Raw genomic sequence first — 23,236 nt, forward strand, 5'->3', positions numbered from 1 at the left:
ATGGTGATGGGGGTTGAAGAAGGGGTGACACAGGGGTTCTGGGAAGAAGCGACAGAGGAGCATGGATTTTTAAACCAGAAAATCCTGCTACTCTTGCAAGAAATGAAAGTCCAGAGACACACCTTTCCCCGCTGTCCTCCCTGCCCGTGTGCCTTCCCCCGCGCCTCATTTCTGAGCACTATTTTAACAAAATCCTGAAATCCGGTACTTTAAAAAGCAAAACCAAAAACTCCCTCAGACACTAAAGTCGTTCCGCAATGTAGATCGACAGTCTTTATGTGGGGGTCTAGTTGCGGTCAGAAGACTTTTCCGAGTCAGGGCTGCGTTGCCAGCGCCTTTCCCAAGAGTGGAGGCTGGCGGTGCAGGCGGTGCGGCTGCCAGCCTGAGATGGCTCCGGCTCTCGTTACCTGTGCGCCCTCGCGTTACGTGGTGCTCATAAATCCCGCGGCAGGTTAACTGGGAAACCAAGAAAATGCCTCTATGCACCGAACCGTTGAATAAGAACCAGAATTCTCTCAAATGGTAGCAGTCTCACACCTTGCACTGGACGTGAAACACTATAGTAAGATCAAATGTCAAAGACATAGGTTGTCAGTTTTGGTGCCCTTCAGCTACCTTTTCCGTTTCCAGCAAAATTGAGAAGTACGACCCAAGAAAGAATAGACACACCCGTGGAAAAGACGTGTGTGTGTGTGTGTGTGTGTGGTGTGTGCAGCTACGGTGACAACTTTTAAGCACGTTTTTTGCTTTAAAAAAAAAGATTCGGACAGGGTCTGGTATTGCTTTGCGTTGCAGGAAAGGGTCATTCCGGACAAGGAACCGTCTGAATTCCGAAAGCTATCCCTCAAGACTTTTCCAAACAGTGCGAGTTTCCTGGGAGTTTAATTTTGTGAGGACGCAAAATATTGCTTTGTATTGGCCTGTTTCCCCATCAGACATCCATTTTTAAAACATCTACAGCATCTATTAAAAACATTTCCTTGGACTCGGAATCTGCAGTTCGGCAGGAAAAATAAACTGTAGCGAAAACCCAGAGAATAAAGAGACGTAGAAAAAGGAAAGGTGTCCCTTTGCCAAGGCTTTTGATACTTGATTCCCCAGAGGCCAAGTGAAGGTGGGGGGGGTTCCTTCGCATTTTATTACTATTTTTATTATTTATTCATTTAAATGTTCAGTCCTTGACAAGCCATTTCCCTGCCGCGGGGTTTTGCTGGAGAATGGACGCGAGGGCAGTGGAAGGAGTCAGCGAAAGGTGGGGTGCGCAGAAAAACCCGATTCGCTTCGCAGGGGGCTGACCCGCAGCGTTCTGCTCTACTGGCCAGCAGGGGGCGCTCTGATGTTAGCTCTGGACTAGACAGCAGAGCCACTCTGTGCTTGCAAGACAGGCTTGGCAGTTTCACGCAGCTGCAAAAGGAAAGGGAGCGAGGATTGTAGCTCTTAAATCCTCAGCAGCTATTCCACTTGGATTATTTACCCTCGGTTCGAAATGCGTCTACGTCTCACTTTACCTACCCATCCCGCTTATAGTGCATCCCGTTCCCCATTCACCTCTTTCTTTTCATCGGCATCTACCCACCACATGTATCATCTCTCTCTCTAGCCTTGAAATATACATTAATGCAACTTATTAAATGCGACGATGAATAGTCAACATTTTTTTCGCCTGTTAGTTCCGCTGATCCAAGCAGGATTTATTTGCAGATCTCACGTCCAGGAGCCATAATGCATGATTTTTTTTTTTTTTCCTTAAATAAAATTGGTCAAATGTTGACAACCTTTAAGCCAATCTAACACTCAAGATTAGTGATGGGAAACTAATGAGAAAATATCAGATCGCCCAGCCTGAGGGCTGCCAATTAAATCTTCGCTGATTGAAAAATAAAAGCGGACTTGGGGTGTGAGCCCAGCTCAACTTCAACTATTAATTTAACATGTTGCCGGGTTTATGCCTTCTCTTCTCTAAACAGCTTCCCGTAATACAGCTTTCTCCTCTTCATCCCTCAACCTAAAAGCCAAATGTTATTTCTTAGAATATTTCAAGGGGTCCAAATCTGGATGATCATTTCTTACATGGTAAATATTAGGCCTTTAAGCAATATGATTCAACTAATTAGAAAATTTACATCATTAAGTCTCAGGGAGAGAAAAAAAAAAGAGAAACAAATCTGCCAGTCATTTTAAAGGAGACAGGCACTAGTGAAGTGTGAAGAAATCGGCTCTAATTCAAAAAGGCAATCGGGCAGAAAAAGCCCTCAACATTACCCTGCTAGTTATTAATCAGAAAGGGCTCTCTCCTCCCCACACCTCCTCCCCTCTAAGCACTGAGTTTAAGTTCGTTTTTTTGCCAGTGGCCCATGTCATATTTATATTGAGGTTTTGTCTGCTAAAGGATTAAAATTTGAAAATGTTTCAATAAGAGGAAAACAGAATCCTCAAAGGGAAAAATATCCACAGAATCACCTCTCTTCCAGACAAGTAAACTTGTAATAAACAATTCTCACGCCCCTCTTATTTTTTTTTTTAATTCTTTCGTCTTTCTTCCCATTAAGTTCCTATTTTGAAACCTGCTTGGTGAGAACTAGATAAAGTCTTTGTGTTCTGCTCCCCTCCCCCTCCTTTCTTGCATCTCCTCCCTCCTCCAAAGCGAGAAACTTAGTCTGAAAGCAGAAAAGTACAAATACATTAACAAAGCCCCACTCACTTGATAAAAAGGCCATGGTCTAGGCTTACATGTCAGGAATCTAAGGGAAGGGGGCTCCGTTGGTGGGTCTACAGACAGAAGGTGATGAACTAGAAATTTCCCCCACCTATGTGTACTATTCAGTATAGTGTGTGGTTAGAGAAAAAGGAAGACAGGTGGGTGAGAATTATTTTAAAGTGTATTGTGGTGTTGTGTGGCTTTTTCTTTCTTCTCCTCTTTTCTATTCAGCTTAAAACAGCAGCCTCATTATATCTAGGTGCCCCTTCCCATCATACTCTTACTTAAGCCTTTGGTACACCACACACATCGCCTTTTCCCTAGTCTTCTCATTCCCAGCAAATTAACAGAAGAAGGAACTGCAAAAGGAACTTTGTGAGTAGTTCCATTTGGAAACCCAGGCCCTTCCTGGCATCTCTGAGGGTTTGTGCTTAAACGGATATTGGCCTCAACAAAAATGTAATAGCAAGCCTTAGATATTCAATTTCCCTTCATTATTATTTCTTTTTAAATTATAAAGAGGTCCCAAAGGCTCATTTTTCTGCCTTGTCCTATTCTTCTCTCATTATGTTCCCTCCTGGCCTCGTTTTCTTCTCCTCCTCTCTGCCTTACTTTCTGCAAGTTTCACTACCTTGCTTCCCATCAAGTCACTGGGCCTTAGAATTCTCCAGTCTTTGGGCTTCTGCTGACCTTGAACAGCTCCCAGCATTAGTTCAATGCCATATTCCTCGTTACCAGATTTCAGCTTTGCAGAAGAGAGCAGTAGCAGACCTGGGCTATTAACACACCACAGTTAATTCTCTGTGGGAACTTTTACTAGGTGGGACTTGTGAAAGGAGAAAACGTCTGTAAACAGGGCATGCTCCTGAGGGTGGCGAATGATTTCTGGTATAGAAGCCAGAACACATAAAATATGGCCAAATTGGTGAAAGAGCCAGTTCCGAGTTAGCATTTGGTTAAATAAGGAGAAGGAAGAGAACAGGGGGACCCTGGGAAGGGTTTAGAATGCTCCCCAAATGCAACTCCTTTTCTGACCATTAAAGAGCAGATGTGAGTCGAACGTGCTCCCCTTTGAAAAAGATTAGAGTAAAATGGACACCTCTGTCACTTTCAGGAGGCAGGACACAGAGAGGTGAAAATATACAAGACAATGGCCTCTGGCGCTGGTGGGCTTCCTTGGCGGGCTCTCCACCTTTTGCCCCGTCCCTCTCAGAACCCTTCTTACCTTTGTTGCTTCAATTTTATATGAAACCATGGGATGTTCCTGGGCTAGGTTCCCCGAGAGGAAAAAGACCACGAGAATCATCCCATCTCCTGCATCTACTCCGAAGTCAAGAAGCATTACAATAAAATTTACAGCGCCTTTAACAACTAGCAAGTAAAGCATTAAAATTCGCTTTAATTGAGAAAATATTGATTTTTTAGTCTAGAAAAAGCGAAATCGTAATTTAGCTTCAAACTTTCATGCTAGAATATGGCGTATTATGTCGCCGTATAATGGATCCACCCTTTCTGCCCACGCAACATCACATCTTTAATTGCTCTACTTTATGAAGTGATAAAGACAAAAGATAACCCGACTTAGGCAAACGCTTTTTAAAAAGAGGACCTAGAGGAATTTCTTTTACCAGATATTTGTAGAAAGAATTATCTCCTTTTTTGAAGCAGAAAAAAAAAAAATGCCCAAAGGGGAGGAAAGAAATAAAAAGCAAAACCACAGACTAGTCTGAAAGCAACTCACATTAGCAAATCCGTTGATAGTCTCTACCAAAGGAGGGATGAAGCCAACATTTAGAGAAAATGCATTCACGAACAGAATTGCATCCTCCTTTAAACGAAACAAACCTGGGTCTAGTTTCTTACTTTACTCCTCCGTCCTTTTTTTGGGGGGGTGGCGGGGGGGGTGTCAGAGGGGGCAGAATCCATTGGTGGACAGGGAAGGGAAAGAAAATCAGGCTTTCTATGTTATTTCTGTATCGGTTTTTGGTATTATAGAGGAGTAAAGAAGTTTTTGTGTGGTGGTTTTTCATTGATCAGTCACTCTGAGCTAATGTAATTATCCTCATCAATAGGAGGCTGCAGAGAGAATCATTATGTGGGTGACATTGATAAATGATCGCCCAGGAACGGCCCTCTCGCGGGCAACCCCCACGTCTGACCCTCCCACACACACAATGTAGTCATAGAAACACCTAGAGAACCTCGAGCCCCGCCGCGGAAGAGGCAGGAGAGGGAAGAAAAGCCTCGGGCGGCCGAGGTGGGGGTGGGGGCGAAAGGGGACGGCCAGCCCCAGATCCAAACCAGTTCCAACGACAAAAACAGCCAGCGGCGGGGGGCCAGGGGAGAGGGACGGTCTCCCCACCCGGCGGCCAACCCTCCCGCGCACAGTTGCTCACAACAAAGTGAAAATCCGCCCTCCAGACGGACCCATTCCTCCACACCTTTTCCCATGTGTGACCTCACTACCAACAACATCTGATGTTTGCCGAGACACGCATTCAAAGGGGTCTCTCCAAAGGAGTTAAATAATTAGGTCACGAAACTTGTAGACATCTAATTCTCACGCGAGTTTACCCCGCTCCCCAAACCCCAAACAAACAACAAACCAAGCAAACCCATCTGAAAGAAAACAAAGGCAGCATCTGGGCGACACCCCCCCTTCCTACATTCCCCCCAGTTATTTACTGGGTGACCCGGTCCTTTCTCTTCACCTCCTCACCCAGAGCCTCTGATTATGAGATAATGGATTTTGCGATTGTTCTTGTCAGGGAAAAAAATCTCCACCGAACCCCGCGTTTTCATCTTTCGACTGTTTTATTTAAGCCAATGGGAAGGTATTGAGAGCAGTAATTGATTCATAATGATCCATAAATCGATGTCGGAAAGCGGGGGGTGAGGGTGGAGGTGTACTAAGAGTAAGGGGGGTGGCGATGCTGTTTATTTTATTTCTGAAGCTTCAACTAAAGTAGCTTTGACACTGTTGGGGCTGGGGGGGAGGAGCTGTTGGGCTCTGCCGGATCATCCATCATCCCTGTCACCCAGAGTCTGCCCGGAGGAGCCGTAGACGCAATCTCCCTTCTGTCTCTACACCGAAACTATTAATATTAAAACCTCCCTTCAAACACTGCCCCGACGGTCTCCATTCTCATCACAATCTGACCGGCCTCCCCCACCAGACCAGCATTTCCCCCGCGCGGCACCTTCTCCCGGCCCGGGCCCGCAGGGAGGGGGCCCGCCCGGGCGCGCGACGCCCAGAGTTGATGGCTGCAGCTGTAACCGGGACGGGCCCCGCTGCTGCCCCCATCGTTTGCAATACGTTGGTCTAACTCTTTAACACACGCCCCAGGAAGGCCAGGTGAGGGCCAGGGTAGCCCTCTGCACGCCCCGCTGCCGCGGCCCAAGCCTCTGCCCTGCCTCCTCCCGGGTTCCAGGACGCGCGTCCGCACCAAGCCCGCTGGGTGGGCGGCGGGGGCTGCGGCCCGCGAAGCTGGGGCCACTCCGCGCATCCAGACACCCGGACACCGGCCTTTCTGACTGAGTGGCAACTTGTAGCAGGAGGTCCAGGCTCCTTGTCAAATTGCTGGCGTGCTAGACTAATGGAGAACTTGTGGAGGATCCCTGTCCAGTCCCTTTGAAGGACGGTCCCTCCTTTGACAGCTGCTAGAGATATTAGCCACATTTCCCTTCCCAAATCTGCTCCGGGTTAACAGGCCCGCGGGGGCGGGAGGGGGTGAGGAGGCAGGAGGATCCCGGTGGATTCTAACGAGGGTGAGAGCTGGGGGCGTGAGGGGTGCTGACCTAGCGGGTGGGAGAGAGGAGGGTGGACGGAAGACACAGACTTTCCTGGTCTTTTCTCTCTTTTTCGTTTAAAATGTGGCTTCTTGCTCAATTCCCAACCCTTAACAGATGGCGACTGCAGTTCTCTCAGAATTTCTTAAAGAAAGGGAAACCTTTGGAATTTATTTCTGCTTTTGCTTTTTCATATAAATAAAAAAGTGTTTTTATATTACTCTTGTTTTGGAGAACATAAGCAATTTTATTCAGACTACAGTATTTCCTTTAACACTATATGGTTGTCAAAACACCATTCCCAGTTTCTTTGCTTTTGACAGCTGAGTCTTTCTTAAATATACCCAAATCGGAACTCTTTACACTAAATAGTAAACCCGAGATAGGAGCAAGTGCCTTCCGGGGTGGTGTAAAAAAAGCATTATAAAAATTGGACAAACCTATCACTTCTCTGTCTTATCATAGGGTTGGGGGTGGGGGAGAGCAAGGTAATGCAAACAGTTATTACAATTATCATTCATCTCCAAATATTTAAGAAAGTTAAAGTTAACATGATAGGACGTGGGTTTGACGAATAAACTAAGCATGAGATGACTTTATTCATTAAAACCAAGGATCGAGAGCTCTGGTCTCTAAACTTTGAGATAACTTAATAATTTCATAAAACACATCCTAAACATGAGCCAATTACCAAGTAAACCCTTCAGCATTTAATGAGTGGAAAGAAAAAAAGGTTTTTTCCTCACCTGATGTGAGAGTTGATTTATCATGGGGAATTTTCAGAGTTTACACAAAAGCATTTAAAGTAAAACTAGGCAAATATTTAAAATTTACAAAAAGACTTCATGTAAAACAGAATAGCAAAAATGAGAGGGAAGCTCTCTCTCTTTTCCAAGTGGCACAGAATTTCTCTATTTAGTTTGTGTCAGAATATTATTTCTATGTTTAAACAGCAACACACCACTTAAATTGATAAATGTACTTGTAAAAATTCTACCTAACTAAATATGATACAAAACAATAAAAGTTTATTTCCTTTGTCATTTATACAGAACTTCCATAAATGCTGTCTGAAATGGAAAGATGGAAGAGTCCCAAATAAATATAACTATGGATTTCTTCCAAGTTTAAGTTTGCAGAGATAGTGAATTATTTCCCTAGCCAGTTGACATCATATATCTAGCTAAAGTTTACGATATTATTCTTTCTAAACAAAGATTCAAAATTTAAGAGTTACAAAATTCCAGGATAGTATATTCATTTGAAAATTGAGGGGACATGCCTCACCCTTTTTGCACACTTTAGCAGACATTGTTTGCACAGTCTCAATAAGCTAATGGTATAGATTTCCAGGAATGTTGCATAAAATTTTGAAAATGGCAATACACCGTCCATTTTGTTTTGTTTTCAGAGAAAAATTTAAGTTTAGTGATCATCACCCTAGCATCCCTGCACATGGAGGTATCTGAAATAAAAATATACCACAATATAATTTATAAAATATTAATGATTAAGTCATCTTTTAAAGTCAAAATTTCAAACTCCATAGAAGTTGTTTACTTATCTATGAACACCCATATGTAAATTTTCATTTACATATCCAACAGTATTGTAGTAAGACAGGCAGAGGAAAAACACAAGCAGATAAATTACCTTTGAGCACAGACATTATTTCTTACGTTGTAAAATTAACCTGAAAAGTCCTTTATTCTGGCAGAGGATGACCATGAAAAGCTTTATCTGAAAGTATATATTTTTTAACGTCATGCATCTAAAAAGGAGGTTGAGCACGTTCAGGGGGATCTTTCAACCTGGCTCATTATGTACACAGAGTTTCGTACCTTTAGAAGTTTTCTGCAGGTGGAACTTATAGGCCAAATAGACATTCAAAGGCTACAGATGATTACCTTACAAATTATTGGTAAGTTTAAAATATACTCAACTGCTGGGGGGAAAAACCATCACCTACTTTTAACACTGTATAGAGTCGGCATGGTGCAGCCTTGTCCTAAAACCATTAAAAACGCAAAAGCCTAACAAAAAATCAAAAATGAAATATTTATTACCGCATTTTGTGACTTAACACCTTTTTTTTTTAACATAACGTCACAGTCCTCATACAAGTATTTTCATGTAAATTTGACAAAGCTTAAAGGTAACAGCATTTTCTTCTAGTGAGGAACACGTGCTGAGAAAAGAAGAATTCATGGACATACAATACCAATTCCACAGCAGATCTGATACTAGCAAAAACATTCTTTTTTTTCAATTGAGGTAAACACATAGAATATCTAACATGAAACAATTAATAGACCGAACTCTGTACGAAGTTTGTTACAGTATTCTCTTGCTCCTTTTTATCCCCCAAGCTTTGAGTTTCTGATAAAGTCCTAGTTATGGTTCAATGACCATTAATCACTTTTTTTGTGTTGAGGAAAGCTGCCCAACTTAAGATTGTTGTGTCCACAACCAAGGCTCAGAACTCCCGGAAGAAGCTCCTGCTCTGTCTTTAAATCTTCACTGGCAAGCTCTTGGAAGAAGAGTCCCCCAAAAATAATAATAAGAATTGGCTTATGAAGCACGAACTATAAAGATCTGTTTGAAACTAAAGGACACATTTATGGAGGAACAAAGGCCGGGCATGAAAACACATTCTTGAAGCTGGAGTTCGAGTGATGAGGTTCAGCCAAACGTTCATCATGATCTCCAGTGTGGTTCTTTTCTCATTGGCCCAACAGGTTTAAAATAGATACCACAGTCTCTCCTGGATAGTGAATTCACTGATGAACCAAAACAGTCATTCTTTTGGGAACAACACACATAGTGTGGAAAACAAGGATATATTTTTTTTTTCTCTTCTAAAACTATTTGAGGCAACATAACGGCGTGATCAACAGAAATGTACAAGTTTAACTTAGTTCCTATGTTTATACTACAGTAGTTATAACTCTCGGAGTCTTTTTCCAGAGGATCTTTACATGGACAGAATTGTCTCAGTCAGCCCATGATTTCACATTTGTGTTCTTGTTGCATTGGTCCTCTGTTGCTTGATGAAAAATGACAAAAGTAAAAAATAATCACAGCTGTCTGGAATTTCATATTAAGTGTCAACATCTGGTCAAAGTTCAGAAAGTCTTAAAATAGTTTTTGCGTGTGTTTCCTTTTCCCTTGAGTTCCCTTATACTATTGGGCATGAATGTCCATAACCTGTCCGCCAACATTGGGATCTACAGAATTTAACATTGTGGGACTCTGTGCTGACATAGTCATTCCAGGGTGGGTAGGGGGTCCTCCGTGCATCATCATGGCTGGGTGGTGGGGATGGCTTGGCAAATATGAATGCATTGGGGGTCCATGTCTTAATTGAGTAGGGTGTGGGGTCATCTGGGGAGGAGTGTAACTTGGCTGTGCCATACTCATTCCCATAGGACCACCCTGAGAAACGTAGTCCCCTGGCATGCTCTGCAAACCTGAAAGTAGAGAGGGAAAAAGAAAGCAGGTCAAATTCCTAAACATTTTTATACTTTACCCATCAAAGATGAAAAGAAAAAAAAAAACAACAGACACTGCAAATCTTATATCTAAATTTAGCTGCAGATTCTTGCCAATGTTTGCAGACATTCAAATTGTAGTTTGCATTTAATTTCATCGCACAGCAGTATAATGCAACACAACAGAACTAAATATTTAATGCAACTAAATGTCATAAAGTGGAACTGTTTTTCAAAATGGTATTCAGTACATTTCTTTGATAAGTGCAATAAGAATATAAATTTTGAGTCGAGTTTTATCAGTTAACTGTTGATAGATCATTTATTTTTCTGTGTTGCATTTGTAGACATGGACAAAAATTGAAGACAGTAAAATAAAATAAAATTGACATCTTATCATATCTATATTTCTTCATGAAAAATTTATTATACAAAACATTACAGCATATTCATTTTGAAGCAATGAGCTTTTATGTGTATTTAAAATGAAGCCCCCTTTTTGAATTAGAGGCATTCCTGTAGCAGTACACCCAAGAGATTGTAAAGGTCAAAGGTAAGAAGTCAACGTAAGGTCATATGACATGCCCGGTAGTTTATTTCTGAAAATTCCCCCAAATAATGCCTTGATATTAGGAATAAAATGTAACAAAATCTAGAAATTCTTAATTGAGTTTTGCAACATTCAAAGTGATGAGTTAAATGGTGGGAAGTCAGCAGTTGTAAGGATTCTGATTTCTCTTGCAAGCTACCTGTTTATTGAGTTAAGGTTATATTTACAGTTGCACATCCCCAGGTCTAAAAGGACAGCTTTATTCACCTCTATTTAACCTCCAGTGCATACAGTTGAAAAGCTGAACAGATGTTTTTGACACTGTAAGCTGGTAATCTAAAGGCTTATATGCTGCAGTCATTTTGTTAAGTAGATCCGCAGTCCATTATTAACAGAAGTGGCAAAACCATCTAAACACAATAACACAGCCTGCATAGTCCCAGCTCTCTGTTTATTCTACCACAGCAGCCTGCTCAATGGATGATGATAATTAAGTACCAAATATACCATATTGTGTGGCTGCATAATCAAATCAAGAGAGGATAATATTCTTCTGTATTAAGCTATTAATGTAATTGGTCATGAAGCATAAAATATGTTATGTAATTAAATAGGCTAGAAATTATATGGCCTATATTAAGAATTATCCAAGCTGAGCAAATGTTTTCTCTATAGCTGTTTTAGGGAACATTGCTTTCTACATTTTTTGACTGCATTAGTAAAGGAAGGAAGGAAGGAAATTGGCTTCATCAATGGTGTGCCATGGTGACCCCCTGAGATCTCCTATAAAATGTTGGCCTCTATTTACATATAGAGAATGATTTAATCAAGGTACGTGTTGTTATATTCAGCCTCATTAAACAAGGAAGTTTCAATGTTATATGAATTTTTTTATGCTCTGGTGTCTTCAGCAAAGGATATATCTTGTTGGCAGACTCTGAATTTTTTTCAGATGTCAAAAACACTTGAAGCTTTAAAGTCTAATGGGTTTCTTAATCCAACTGCAGCCATTCAGCCTCAGTGAAAAATCCATTCCTTCATATTCAGTTGCTCCTAAATGTCTTTCCCTTTAAATTTATTGACTGACTTTGCTGTCTTTCTGTCTCGTGTCGAAAGTCAGTAGGCACATGTAAAAAATAATCAAAACACACCGACTCCCTAGTGAAGAATCAATGGTGTCACTGCTGTCATATATCTAGACTAGGCATAATGAGCTGCAGCATTTCATCTTTGCATATAAGATAATTTGGGCATCAATCGTATTCTGACAGATTTATGTCACTCAAAGGACAGTTCTACTTTTCCTTTTTTTTTTTTTTTTACCGCTTCATTGAAGCCTGCTTAATTTCTCTCAGTCAACTGGTGCCCCCAAGACATTATTTTTATTCTTAAATGTCCAATATCTTCCTGATGTCTGTGTTTGTGCACATTGGGGCCACAGTAAATAGGCTAAAAGGCAGTCCCACCTGCTTAAAACACACGCAGGCTTGTCAGTTGGCCTTTTCAAAAGTACACGTCAGTGTCACCTGTGACTTCAGAGCTGGGTGATATATCTTTAAAAACAGGCCCTTAGTTTGGAAAGGCATGCAGTTATGGGCAAGGAAAAATCAAATGGGGGCAAATTATAAAAAATAAAATCAAGTCTCTGAAGTGATAGTGAAGACAGATCGCACCCGACTGTACTTACTTCCCCCTTGCTTTGCGATTGCTTTACATGATGAAGGTTACATGTAGTGCCATTGCCCATCCATGCCCATATTCATGCCCATTCCACTCATAGGTCCTAGAAAGGAGATAAAATCCAAGAAGAGGCCGGAAAATCAGCAATAATTGATGGTGAAAAAATAGAAGGAAACTCATATTCCTTTTCACTTATTGCCTTGGTTTAAAAAGAAAAAAGAAAAAGGATGTGTGTGGGGCAGAGTATAATGATACTGTGGTAAAATCTTTACTTTTTCAAAGAGGATTTTTTTCCCCCACCCAATGTAAAGAAAGCAGGCAGAGCAGGCAGCAGGCAAATGTTAAACCCACCATGAGAGTGGGAGAGTAGAGTGGATGGAGAGGCTGGTGGAGCAGGTGGCACTTCCCAGGGAAGCCCAGAGGTGGGATGAGCCAACCTACCTGCAGGCCGGATCCCCATGTGTTGCTGACCATCCAATACAAAGCTCCCCATGGGCTGACCCTCTGGACTATATGCTGCTCCTTGGCTCACTGAAGGATCAAGAAGAAAACCTGATTGTGGTCATTCGAGGACACAGAGGAGAAAGAAGAAAAGATATACCAAACAATCAGCAATTGTTCCCGCTGCAGCACTGAAACGTTACAGCAACAATGTGGTTGGCACTCTACAAATGGGGGTGTGGTTTGTATGAGTGTCTTGATGACTGAGTGAAGGTGTGCGAGTGGCTTTAAAAAATGTTCTGGAAGAAAGACTTCACTGGCCAGTTTCCCAGGGGGTTCGTCCTCTGCAGCCCTTGCTTTTTTAATTATCTCTCGATTAGGGGGATGAAGGCTGGAGAAGTTAGGGGTACCCCATACATAAATATTGCAATGTACCATTTGGTTGGGATTCTCTGAGGCTACCATCTCTGGGGGCTTAATAAAAAATTTTCGTATTTTACACAAACATTTTAAACTGGAATACAGTTTCACAAGGTTAAATAGACTCAATTAAATACTTGCCTTTTTATTCACACCCAAGGAAAAATAAACATAGTAAATATAATATTTCCTTTGTTTTATGTTCTTCTCCAACAGGCCCCCTGGCCTCCAATAGTGAGAACATATTTTGGCGTCACTGGGGAAATTTTGCCAAAGGATGACTAATTTTCACAAATCCTTTAAAGCGAGGCTGCGGTTAAAATCTCCATCAAGTTTAACACCGTTGTTAATGGCAGCAGCCATCACCCCAAGGAAAACTGCATTTCCCTATAAGCCTTATTGCAGGAGACCACAACCCCTCAGTAAACTGAGGAAAGGTCTGTTTAAAAATAAAATGACTTGGAGTACACCAGGAGGGTTCTGACAGAACCACATAAAAACTGTTTCAGAGAAATTGAGAGAATTGTGAGAAAAGCTCACATGTATTTTAGCAGCATGGATGTGAAGCATTTTCAACAAAGGTAATAATTCTTTAACAAAAAATAATGGTGGCAATGCAGCGCGTCAGGCTTTCATAGAATATTATGAATAGCCAAGGCAAATGAATGGATACAACAAGTTTAACAGTGGATGCTACCGAGGGGACAGCCAAGCATACACCAAGGAGCTGTAGGTAACAAAAAAATGAGAGTGTGCTAATGATTGGATGCAGACAAGCAAGGGGTAATGCCAGAGCTCACAAACACGCTGCTTGTGGCATTAATACTTGTGCCCAATTACCAATTCAGAAAGAAAAGAAAAAGCAGTTTCAGCAGAGTCAGGGTGGGAAATCTCCAATTAGCACCAGTTACTGAAGTTGCTTCCTTGAGTGGGATTCTGGGGACATTTAAAAAAAAAAAAATTCCAGAATGCCTGGTGGAAGCACTTATTTACCAGATGAGGAAACTCCTGGAGTCTAACTTGATGAGGATTTGTGCCTGTGGGACATAAATACAGATAAAGACACTGCTTGGAACTTGCCTGCTCGATTTGACTGGTCAATCATGGGCTGTACTATTCTTCTTCTGGCATTAATAAACCTGAAACAGAACAGAGAAGGCCAGTCAGCAAACTCCGTGCCTGTACTCTGCGAACACCTTCGCATGAACGCTGAGGGGCGCGAAATACAGTCAAATCTCTTCTGAAAATTACCTTTTCAACTTAAAGGTGATTTTCCCTTTCAGTGTTCAAAAATAGTTGACTGGGTAATCTCCACCGTCACTGTGTAGTCATCACCGAGATAAACTTGCTAAAAGAGCTCAGGGAGGGAAAAAAGTTCTCCACGAGAAAGCTTCCATTCATTTCAAACTGTGCTTCTGCTTCTTGAACAAGTAGGAATCTGGTTAAAGTTCACAGGCTGGAAGACTTTCCCCTTTCCCTAGACGCCCCGTGATAGGGAGACCCAGCTTCCCCTTGCAGCTGGTCATAAATGGAGACCAGGCTCTAGCACTCGGCTTTCACAAGGTATTGTTAGGTCAGCAAAGCCATCAATTAGGCTGTCTGAAGTTTTATCACCAACACAGCAGTAATAAGTGCTGGTCAGAAAGACTTCTGTCCTTCGGCAACTCCTGCAGTTTAAGCCTGTAAAGTTAGGGGTCATTCAGAGGTCAGTGCCAGCTGGGGGCAGCCTTTCCAGCCTAAGCGGGGACACCCAGGGCAGAGGATAAGGTAACTGCCAACCATAAACCCAGCCACCTTTCAACCCACTAGAAAGACAGAGCCTCAGGTACACATGGTTGATATTAGAGCCCAAGAAACGTTTGCAAATCAGGTGGTGACTGAATCGCAGGAATGCAAAGGAGAAGCAGTTATTTCATCTAAGAAGCCTGGATCTAATTTTGTTGGAAATCCAAAAATAAGTGCCTACTTCATGTTACTTTAATGTTTAATAATGCCCATCAAATATTCATGTACAAACAGAGTAAGATGATAAGAAATCTCCTTTATTTCTCTAAATTTAATAAAAAACAAAACAATTTTCTACCATTTGTGAGTTACCCTTGTCCCTGTGCACTTAACGACGTGTACTCCCCACACATTTGAGCTTATGCACAGGATTCACTGACCACGCATTTCAGAGGAGCAGGGAGCATCCAGCTAGCTTTTCCTTCAAAATATACCCATTGATAACATCTGTCAATATTTCCAGTTTCAGATCTTAAGCACAGGGGGACTTCATGATTAATGAGTCCACCTGGGGCCACAGGCAGGAACTGAAAACTCATTCTTTGAAATTAGCCGGAAAAATTCAGTGTGTGCTGGCAGCTCTGTGTTCTGAGGAACCTGAAGTCCCTTTGGAGGAGGACAGTCAGGCCACACTCGGGCAGGCCTCCTGTGAGCACTCTGGTGGGAATACAATTAAGCTGAGGAATAATAGCTGGGAGAAAACCAAAGGAGCCTTTTGCATATGGTGTTTGTTTGCAAAACAATGGACTTCTTTATTACTTAAGAAAGTGTAGCTCAGTTGTCAAAAAAGAAAGTGACCAGCTATGTAGAGGTGAGAACAAAAGGAGAGTTGAAACTTCATCTTTATTCCCACCTGTCACCTGAAATGTTGCTGAGGAATATCTGACCAGATCACAAAGACTTCCAGAAGTATCCCTCCAATCAGAAAAAGAGCTTAATTATCTCCTCTTTCCCCACCACTTTTACAGCAACCAAGGAGGACTGAGCTGATATTTCCACCCCAGGAACTGTTTTTATCAGCTCACCTTGAAACCAGCAGAGATGCTCAGGAGAGTCAGAGAAGTGTCTTCTCCTTGAAGTTTCTAATGGAGGACACACTTGGCAGGGGTTTTACCTCCTTTTATGTGCTACTAATCCTGGTTTTTGTGTTTTGTGGTTTTTTTCCCCTTTTTTTTTTTTTTCGGTATAGGCCGACTCTTTAGGTAAAACGAATTGCTATTTTTTCCCTTTTTAATTTCACTCTTTTATTCTTTACATCTGGAGGTTGTTCCCTTATTTATGTCTTTCTCTCCAGTTCCCCCAAACACTCCCTTACTCACAGAGCTGCAAGGCATCATGGTTCTTAGTTCTCAGCAGGAGAACTCCACACTGTCTTCAAACAAATAATTACCGGGAAGGTTAGAGGTTCACTCAAAGGTCATTTCTTTGGATACTCGTCAGAATGTTTACATTAGTAAAAACGGGGTCCGCTCAAAAGGTTGTTCAATGGGGGATACACAACAATGCAGAACATTAAAAAAGCATTCTGTGTGCTAGCAGGTCTTTATAGAAGCACTGAACTTGGAAATGCCACTCCAGTATAACATTTTCAACTAGTTACCATGGCATGGACTGGATGTTCACTAGCAGTTATGGCAATGGCCTTTCTTTGCCCACTTCTCCTAAGCAAATATGAATAGAAGCCTCTGAAGGTTTTCACTAGGTCCTTTTACAAAGGGTCACAGAGATTTTGCTTTTTTCACTTGGGCACCATTTAGCCTCTCTGGATTTTTGTTCTCAAACAATGTTTTGGATTCATAGTGCTATTTCTTGCCAGATTCATAATTCTACCACATTCTTTCAAATCACACAGAATTTTAAAAACATATGGGCCCCAAATTTTCAGAAATCTCTTAACATACAACTCCTGCCAATTGTCAGTTCCCCTGATCTTGGGATATTTTATTGACATCATAGATGTTACTATGAAAATTAACAATTAATGAGATGACTGTAAGAAAACCCTGACATTAAAAAATGAAATTACCGCCTCCCACCAGTACTGATGACCCAGAGGCCACTCTTAGAAAATACACTGACCTACATAACATGGAGCCATTTAAATTATAGACTAAAGCAAATCAAACTAGGAATAATTTTATTTGTTTAATATTTCTAAGATGAAATTTCCATATATGGTCTTTTCTCAAAATTACATGAAGTAAATTTTTTTCCACATCTTCTCATCTATATTTTTTTTAAATGACCTTTTTCAGTGCTCAAGTAGTAAATGGAATATCAAGCTTTGATTTTACTTAAAATTTGAAGAATCTAAGTTGAAAATCAACTCATCTTCAGTCTTTCAAGCTTCAGGCTCCATTCATATGGAAAAATGTAACTTGCTGGTTCAAAGACAAAAGACTTGTCTTAAAAAGACTCAGAAGTTTCCATGGATATTAAATGGGTCTTATAAAATAACATTTTGATGAGTTAAGTGTAAATGAATCAGACACATATGGATTAAGTTATCCTTGAATTTCACACGGGTTTAAAAAATAAGGGGAAAAGAGGGTCTTGGCAAAAAACATTTTGGACTTTGCCAAACCCAAAACATTTGAAAAATTGCTGAAGACATCCAACTAACCAAAATGCAGCAAGCTGCACCCAACTTTAATGAAAACCCCCACCAGTTATTTCCAATCCAAAGACTGTTAGGTTTTTCATCTGTATCTGATATGAAAAAAATTCTCTAAGTTTTAATGTCATACCAGAATGATTTTGAAGTTGCAGACATACAATCTACTTCTCTATTGGTTTAAACCATTTAACCCTAAGTTACGAAGTCTTCTTCAATATTAAACAGTTCTTAAAAAACACTCTTGAGTTTTTTACAACTTGTCCATAAAATGTGCCAGTAGGCTTAGTGTCTAGCTTTATCTAGATTTCACAGAGAAAAAAAAAAATTTCATTAGCCTCATTGTGACTTTTTTTAAAGGGCTACAGATAATTTCATTAGTGAGTCCTTAGGGAATAAATACCCGAAAGAGCCCTAGTTCCATTGATTTGTATTGAACACACAGTTAGTATCCAGGCTCATACAAAAGCTTGGGAGAGTATCTACTAAGACTACTTTTTCTCTAAATTTTTTTTTTTTTTTTTTGTTTAGACGGAGTTTCGCTCTGTCGCCCAGGCTGGAGTGCAGTGGGGGATCTCAGCTCACTGCAAGCTCCGCCTCCCGGGTTCACACCATTCTCCTGCCTCAGCCTCCCCAGTAGCTGGGACTACAGGCGCCCGCCACCATGCCCGGCTAGTTTTTTGTTTTTGTTTTTTTTCTGTAATTTTTAATAGAGACGGGGTTTCACCGTGCTAGCCAGGATGGTCTCGATCTCCAGTAGAAAACGCATGAGTATGTGTGATCCTTAAAAATTATATACTAAGACTGTTAGTTTAAAAATAACTTAATTATAGAAATAAATTCAATGATGATCCAAGAATCACGAGCCTTTCTGAGTCAACTCAGAGATGAAAAAAAGAATACATTAAAACAAATAAACCCAAGGTAGCAACTATCACTGTAATCTCATCTTACTGCCTTGCTGAAGAGCTGTTTCCCAGAGACCTCTCCTGCCCCTAGAAAGTCTAAACTTTGTAGCTTTGCATCGTTTTCTACAACTGAACTCTGACCATCATGATTTTTCGTTTAAAGACTTTTTACTCCAAAGTATAGTTCAGACTGATAGAAGTAGATTTAGGTGTTATTCCTGCTTGTTGCTGGTTTCTTTTCTGTATTCCTTTCTTTCTCCACCCCCCACCTTTGTAACTGGCTGATAAATCCCTTCTTTCTGGTTCACTAACTTCATGCCACACCTGGTAACCAACTCCTTTTGGAAGCATTCCTTTTGTTAGAGAGTGCAGGCCTCCATGGAGTTACCTGGAAAGCTGCCATCCCTGAGCACTCGGAGGAGGATTCAAGAATAGCCGGAATTGAAGCTTCTGCATGGATTGCTTTGGGCAAGGAAGGGGACTGAACTGTTGAAGAGGGGGCAGATCAATTGGGGAAAGGTGGTGTAGGTAGCTCAGTGACAGGGGACCTGTTAAAACACGAAAAGGCCCTGCTTCCCTACTGTCCCCAGCCCTGGGACCCATCAGCCACAGTGCTTATTCACAGCGCTGGCTCTTGGCTGGTGTTTCAAATGATGAAACTTCAGCCTTGGCAAGTCACTTATCAAATTTCTCCATTTTTTCTTACTTTACAAAAAAAAGCAAGTATTTCTCTGTGCTATGGTTATGGCTGAGAGTAGGATTTTCTCAGTAAGATACATTAAAATGGTTAAATCAGTGAATAAGGCAAGTTTAATGCCTTTGAAGGTGAACTTGGGCACGCAAATGATGGAGTCATGTCGCAAACGTAAGTTTTCCACTGGTGACCAGACAATGGCTCCTTTCTCACAGACAGCCATGAGCAAAGGAAGGTAAATGAATGAGATTCATATGTTACTTAGGGACAGATTCATGGATCATAATTACTTTCCCTAAGCAATAGTTTGATTTATAATTTGATAGAATACTAGATTTGCCTACACCTTTAAAAACACATGAACTAAATACTAATAAATTTATAATATAAAACATGATGGTAATCTGGAATCACAAACATTTCGTACCTTTATGAATATGGCTTGAATAATGGAGTGTTCATGCTGACATAAAAGGCTCTAGGCAAAATTATCAAGTAGGTGATGCTTATCCTTGATGGCCTTCTACTGTCTTTTTTCAATATTCTTACTTTCATCTACTTCTTCCCTAAAGTTACAGGGGCTCATGTAGGTTCTTTACTAAAATACTCTACTTTCAGCATGCCCTTTTCAATTATTGTTGTATATTCCAGACTTATGCATAGAGCAATATGGTGAAGAGCATGGGCTCATGTTCTCTGCCCTTTATTTGCTGTGTGAATTTGGACTTAGAATTAAGAATTCCTCTTAACCTTCCCAAGCTTCACTCTGTTTCCTATCTGTAAACTGAGGAAATAACTGGGCCTGGGTGGTTTTGAGGATTGAGGGAGATTTTGTATGCAAGATCCTTAGCATAATGCCTGGCACATAGTAAGCTCATTAAATGTTAGCTTACAGTCAAAATGCACCTATCCAATGCTCCTAAATAGCTCTGTTCTCTCATAGATAGTAATTAGGAATAGGTGGGTGACTGTTAAAGAAATCTGTGCTGGATCGGCAACAGGGTAATAATGTGTTGTACTCCTATAAGTAGCGTATGTTTATGTTGCAGGATCTTTCTCAAAATCGCAGTTTAATCCAAATGTACAATGCTATGGTGGAGATTTTAGACACTGGGGCAGGCATCTGCCTGCAGGGGTGGGAGGTGGATAGGGGAGCGAGCTCTTTGGAATCACACTCTCTGTTTGGTTCCCTAGATCCTTGCTACTTTACATATGTGCCATGGACCAGTAGCAGCATCACCTTGAGCTTGTTAGAGATGCAGAAATGTATTACCATCCCCATTCCTGTGCTACTGAATCTGAATCTGCATTTTAAAAGATCTCCAAGGGATCTATGTACATTTAAGTATGAGAAGCCTTGCTCTAGATCACATATCAAATTCTAATACTCTGCCTAAGAATAGAAACTTGCAAAGATCAAGTTTTAATTGTGAATCTCAGCTGCAAAAAATTCACATACTCTTCTCTTTAGGTATCTTAGATCTAAATAGTCTTTTACTCACTTGCCTTGGGCAATAAACACTTTATAATAATTGAATTTATTGTACTCTATCTGTACCTCTTAAAGGAAAAGTTGGGCCCGTAAAATGTTTTTGTGAAGACTGTTAACAGAAGCTCTCTCTCAGGCATGGATAGGAGAATTGTAGATTTCTATCTTTTTTTTTTTCCAAATAATTCTGTACTGTTGGAGTTTTTAATAAATATAATTATTTTATATATAAAATAATTTTTAAAGGAGATAAAGAAAATTTGTCATTTTACTTGACTAAGGGTTATATGGCTAAACGTAGGGACCTTTTAATTAAAATACTTGAGAGATTTCCCCCCAGATAGGGAATTATCTTTTATTTCCTTTATAATATTGAGCAACAGTAAACACTATTCCATGAATATAATCACACTTGATGGCATGTAACAAAACATCCCAGCAGGTTATGATTTTGAAGCACTGTTACTCTTACAGAATACCATCAGATTATTCATCTGTAGCTATTTATCATGCATTATAAAAGTGATCTTTCAAAGCTATTTGAAAGCAAGGGAGGAGAAAACACTCAAACTTCCTTAGCTATTCATATCTAGGATCTATCCTTTTAAAGATAAAATCCTAAGTCAATAGACATAAGTTGTAGTATATTACCTCATCCTATACATGATTTATTGCAGATGGAAGTCAACTAGAAACTGAATTACTTTGAAAGTTTTACTACTGACATTAAAATTCCAGATCTGGATACCTACACACCTTATAGTGCTTCTGAAAACAACTTTTTGCAGACACAGAAGGTACATCTACAACTTTATTTAACTCTATCAACATAAAAAGCAGGCACAATCATTTTCAAAACTACTGATTGCTAATTACCTACTCAGGTATCTGAACACTGTAGCCTGACCTGCCTTTGCAAATCAACCAGTCACTTCACAATCAGTTGCATGCATTCTTAGCCAATTCCCGTTATGTTCCAGCCATTTTACTAATTCACTCTAAGAGGAAAAGATCCCAACAAATCTAGTATCTCTTTACCTTTCATAATCACCTTTGATTGAAGTATTAATTCTCTATCCTACTTCTTAATGGAAACCACCTAAGCATTAACTGGCCAAAAATGCACCAAGCTGTTTAGCAATTATGTATTAGATATGTTTGAAGAGATCAAGGTGCACTCACATGCCCTGTGCTATGGATATGTCTCTGATTAGCTTGTCATCTGCTCAGAAGAAGATGTAGGCTGATTCTCCCATACAGTCTAGCAGGCCAGCTGTTAGCTGCCTGTCAAGCCCTCAAGTGGACAAGTAGTCCAGGAGCAAAAATGTCACTCCTTTGATCTGGCAAGGAGCAGCTGCTGATTTATAGAGTAGGACTTTGTTCTTCCGTTCTATTTTACTTTCTTTCCTAAGGCAGAACCACAAAATCCAGGAGAAAAAAAAGTGCCGTTCCCAGCAACATCAACAAGCTCTGACAACTGCAACAGGGTTTTTCTTGGCCCTAACAAAGCTCTCAGGCATCTCCTTTGACGCTCACCTTTCCCCCTCCCCTTCCTCCCACCCCCACCATTTTTTGCAATGCGGTAGTTATTGTTTAATTCAGCTTCTGTAAATGGAATGGACTGTGGCCAGCAAGCCTGGGGCATAAACACACCTGTATGAAAGAAGCGTTATTGTAGCAACCATCTACAAGGAAGCTCACATGAACCACGCGCTCCTGAGTTCAGAAAGAATGCTCCATTTTTTCTGACAGCAAATTTTACCCTAAGTGAGTTTCTATTTTTGGTGCCACCAACCTATGATGACCACATTTGAACTGCTTCCTCTCCAATGGCATTACACCCTTTAAATCAAAGAGATAAAAGGATTACATTTTCTTTTTTTTTTTTTATCTGTGAGCAAACAGATCCATCAAACATGTTTATCCACTGCCTGTAATATCAATCACTGAGAGCTGGGTAAACGTCCAGAAAGGCTTTAGCAATGCATTATCAAAGATGCTATAATGTTGATTTCATTACCACTGATTTATATTGACATGACTTTCCCCAAGTAACTTATAAGGGAGAAAAAATCAACAACGAAATCTACATAGGACATGTGCATTGTCTTGTTAAGAATTAAACTGGTTTCACATGCATACTCCTGTTCTCAACAGATAAATCTGTCAGGCTGGAGATGCCCTATCAACCAAGTGGGACATGCAATAATGCTGTGAGATATACTGTGAGAAGTCATCAGCCACATGTAGGTATGTATATGTATGTGTATTGTGTATGTGTGCACATGTACATGTACGGAAACACACACACACAGCAATAAACTTTGCCAGAGGTGAATTCATTCACACCTGGCTCAGTTTTCTGTGCCGCTGCTGAAGTAGGGGTGATAGGGACACACAGACACATATACACACATACATATAGAGAGAGTTATCAGTTCTAGGATATTTAGACATATTACTGCATAGATTAAAGACAGGAATTTTGTCGGGGGGTGGTGGGGGGTGAAAATGCCAGAAACAAAGGAGAAAAGAATGGTTGCTAAACATTCTCACTTCTATTATACTGGATCATGCCATGTTCTAGTGTTCGCTCCCTTCCCCTCTATCTAGTGTTCGCTCCCTTCCCCTCTATCTAGTGTTCGCTCCCTTCCCCTCTATCTAGTGTTCGCTCCCT

The 23,236-nt window shown here is 40.7% G+C and overlaps 1 protein-coding gene across 4 annotated transcripts in view; it reads right to left on the reverse strand.

Moving 5' to 3' along the window:
- Positions 1–8,521: 8,521 nt before the first annotated feature.
- MEIS2 (Meis homeobox 2) overlaps positions 8,522–23,236 on the reverse strand; it is a 237,230-nt gene continuing 222,515 nt past the window's right edge. The window contains exons 10-13 of one of the 4 annotated variants that reach the window (XM_011992708.1): positions 14,150–14,208; positions 12,650–12,739; positions 12,216–12,311; positions 8,522–9,957 (exon numbers count right to left, since the gene is read on the reverse strand). In XM_011992708.1, the coding sequence (XP_011848098.1) occupies positions 12,253–12,311; positions 12,650–12,739; positions 14,150–14,208 (208 nt within the window). In that variant the 3' untranslated portion in view covers positions 8,522–9,957; positions 12,216–12,252. Of the gene's footprint in view, positions 9,958–12,215; positions 12,312–12,649; positions 12,761–14,149; positions 14,209–23,236 lie in introns of all 4 variants that reach the window. The other 3 variants (XM_011992707.1, XM_011992704.1, XM_011992706.1) reach the window with 3 other exon arrangements.

This window comes from Mandrillus leucophaeus, unplaced genomic scaffold (genome assembly GCF_000951045.1).
Source record: "Mandrillus leucophaeus isolate KB7577 unplaced genomic scaffold, Mleu.le_1.0 Scaffold417, whole genome shotgun sequence".
NCBI classification, from domain to species: Eukaryota; Metazoa; Chordata; class Mammalia; order Primates; family Cercopithecidae; genus Mandrillus; species Mandrillus leucophaeus.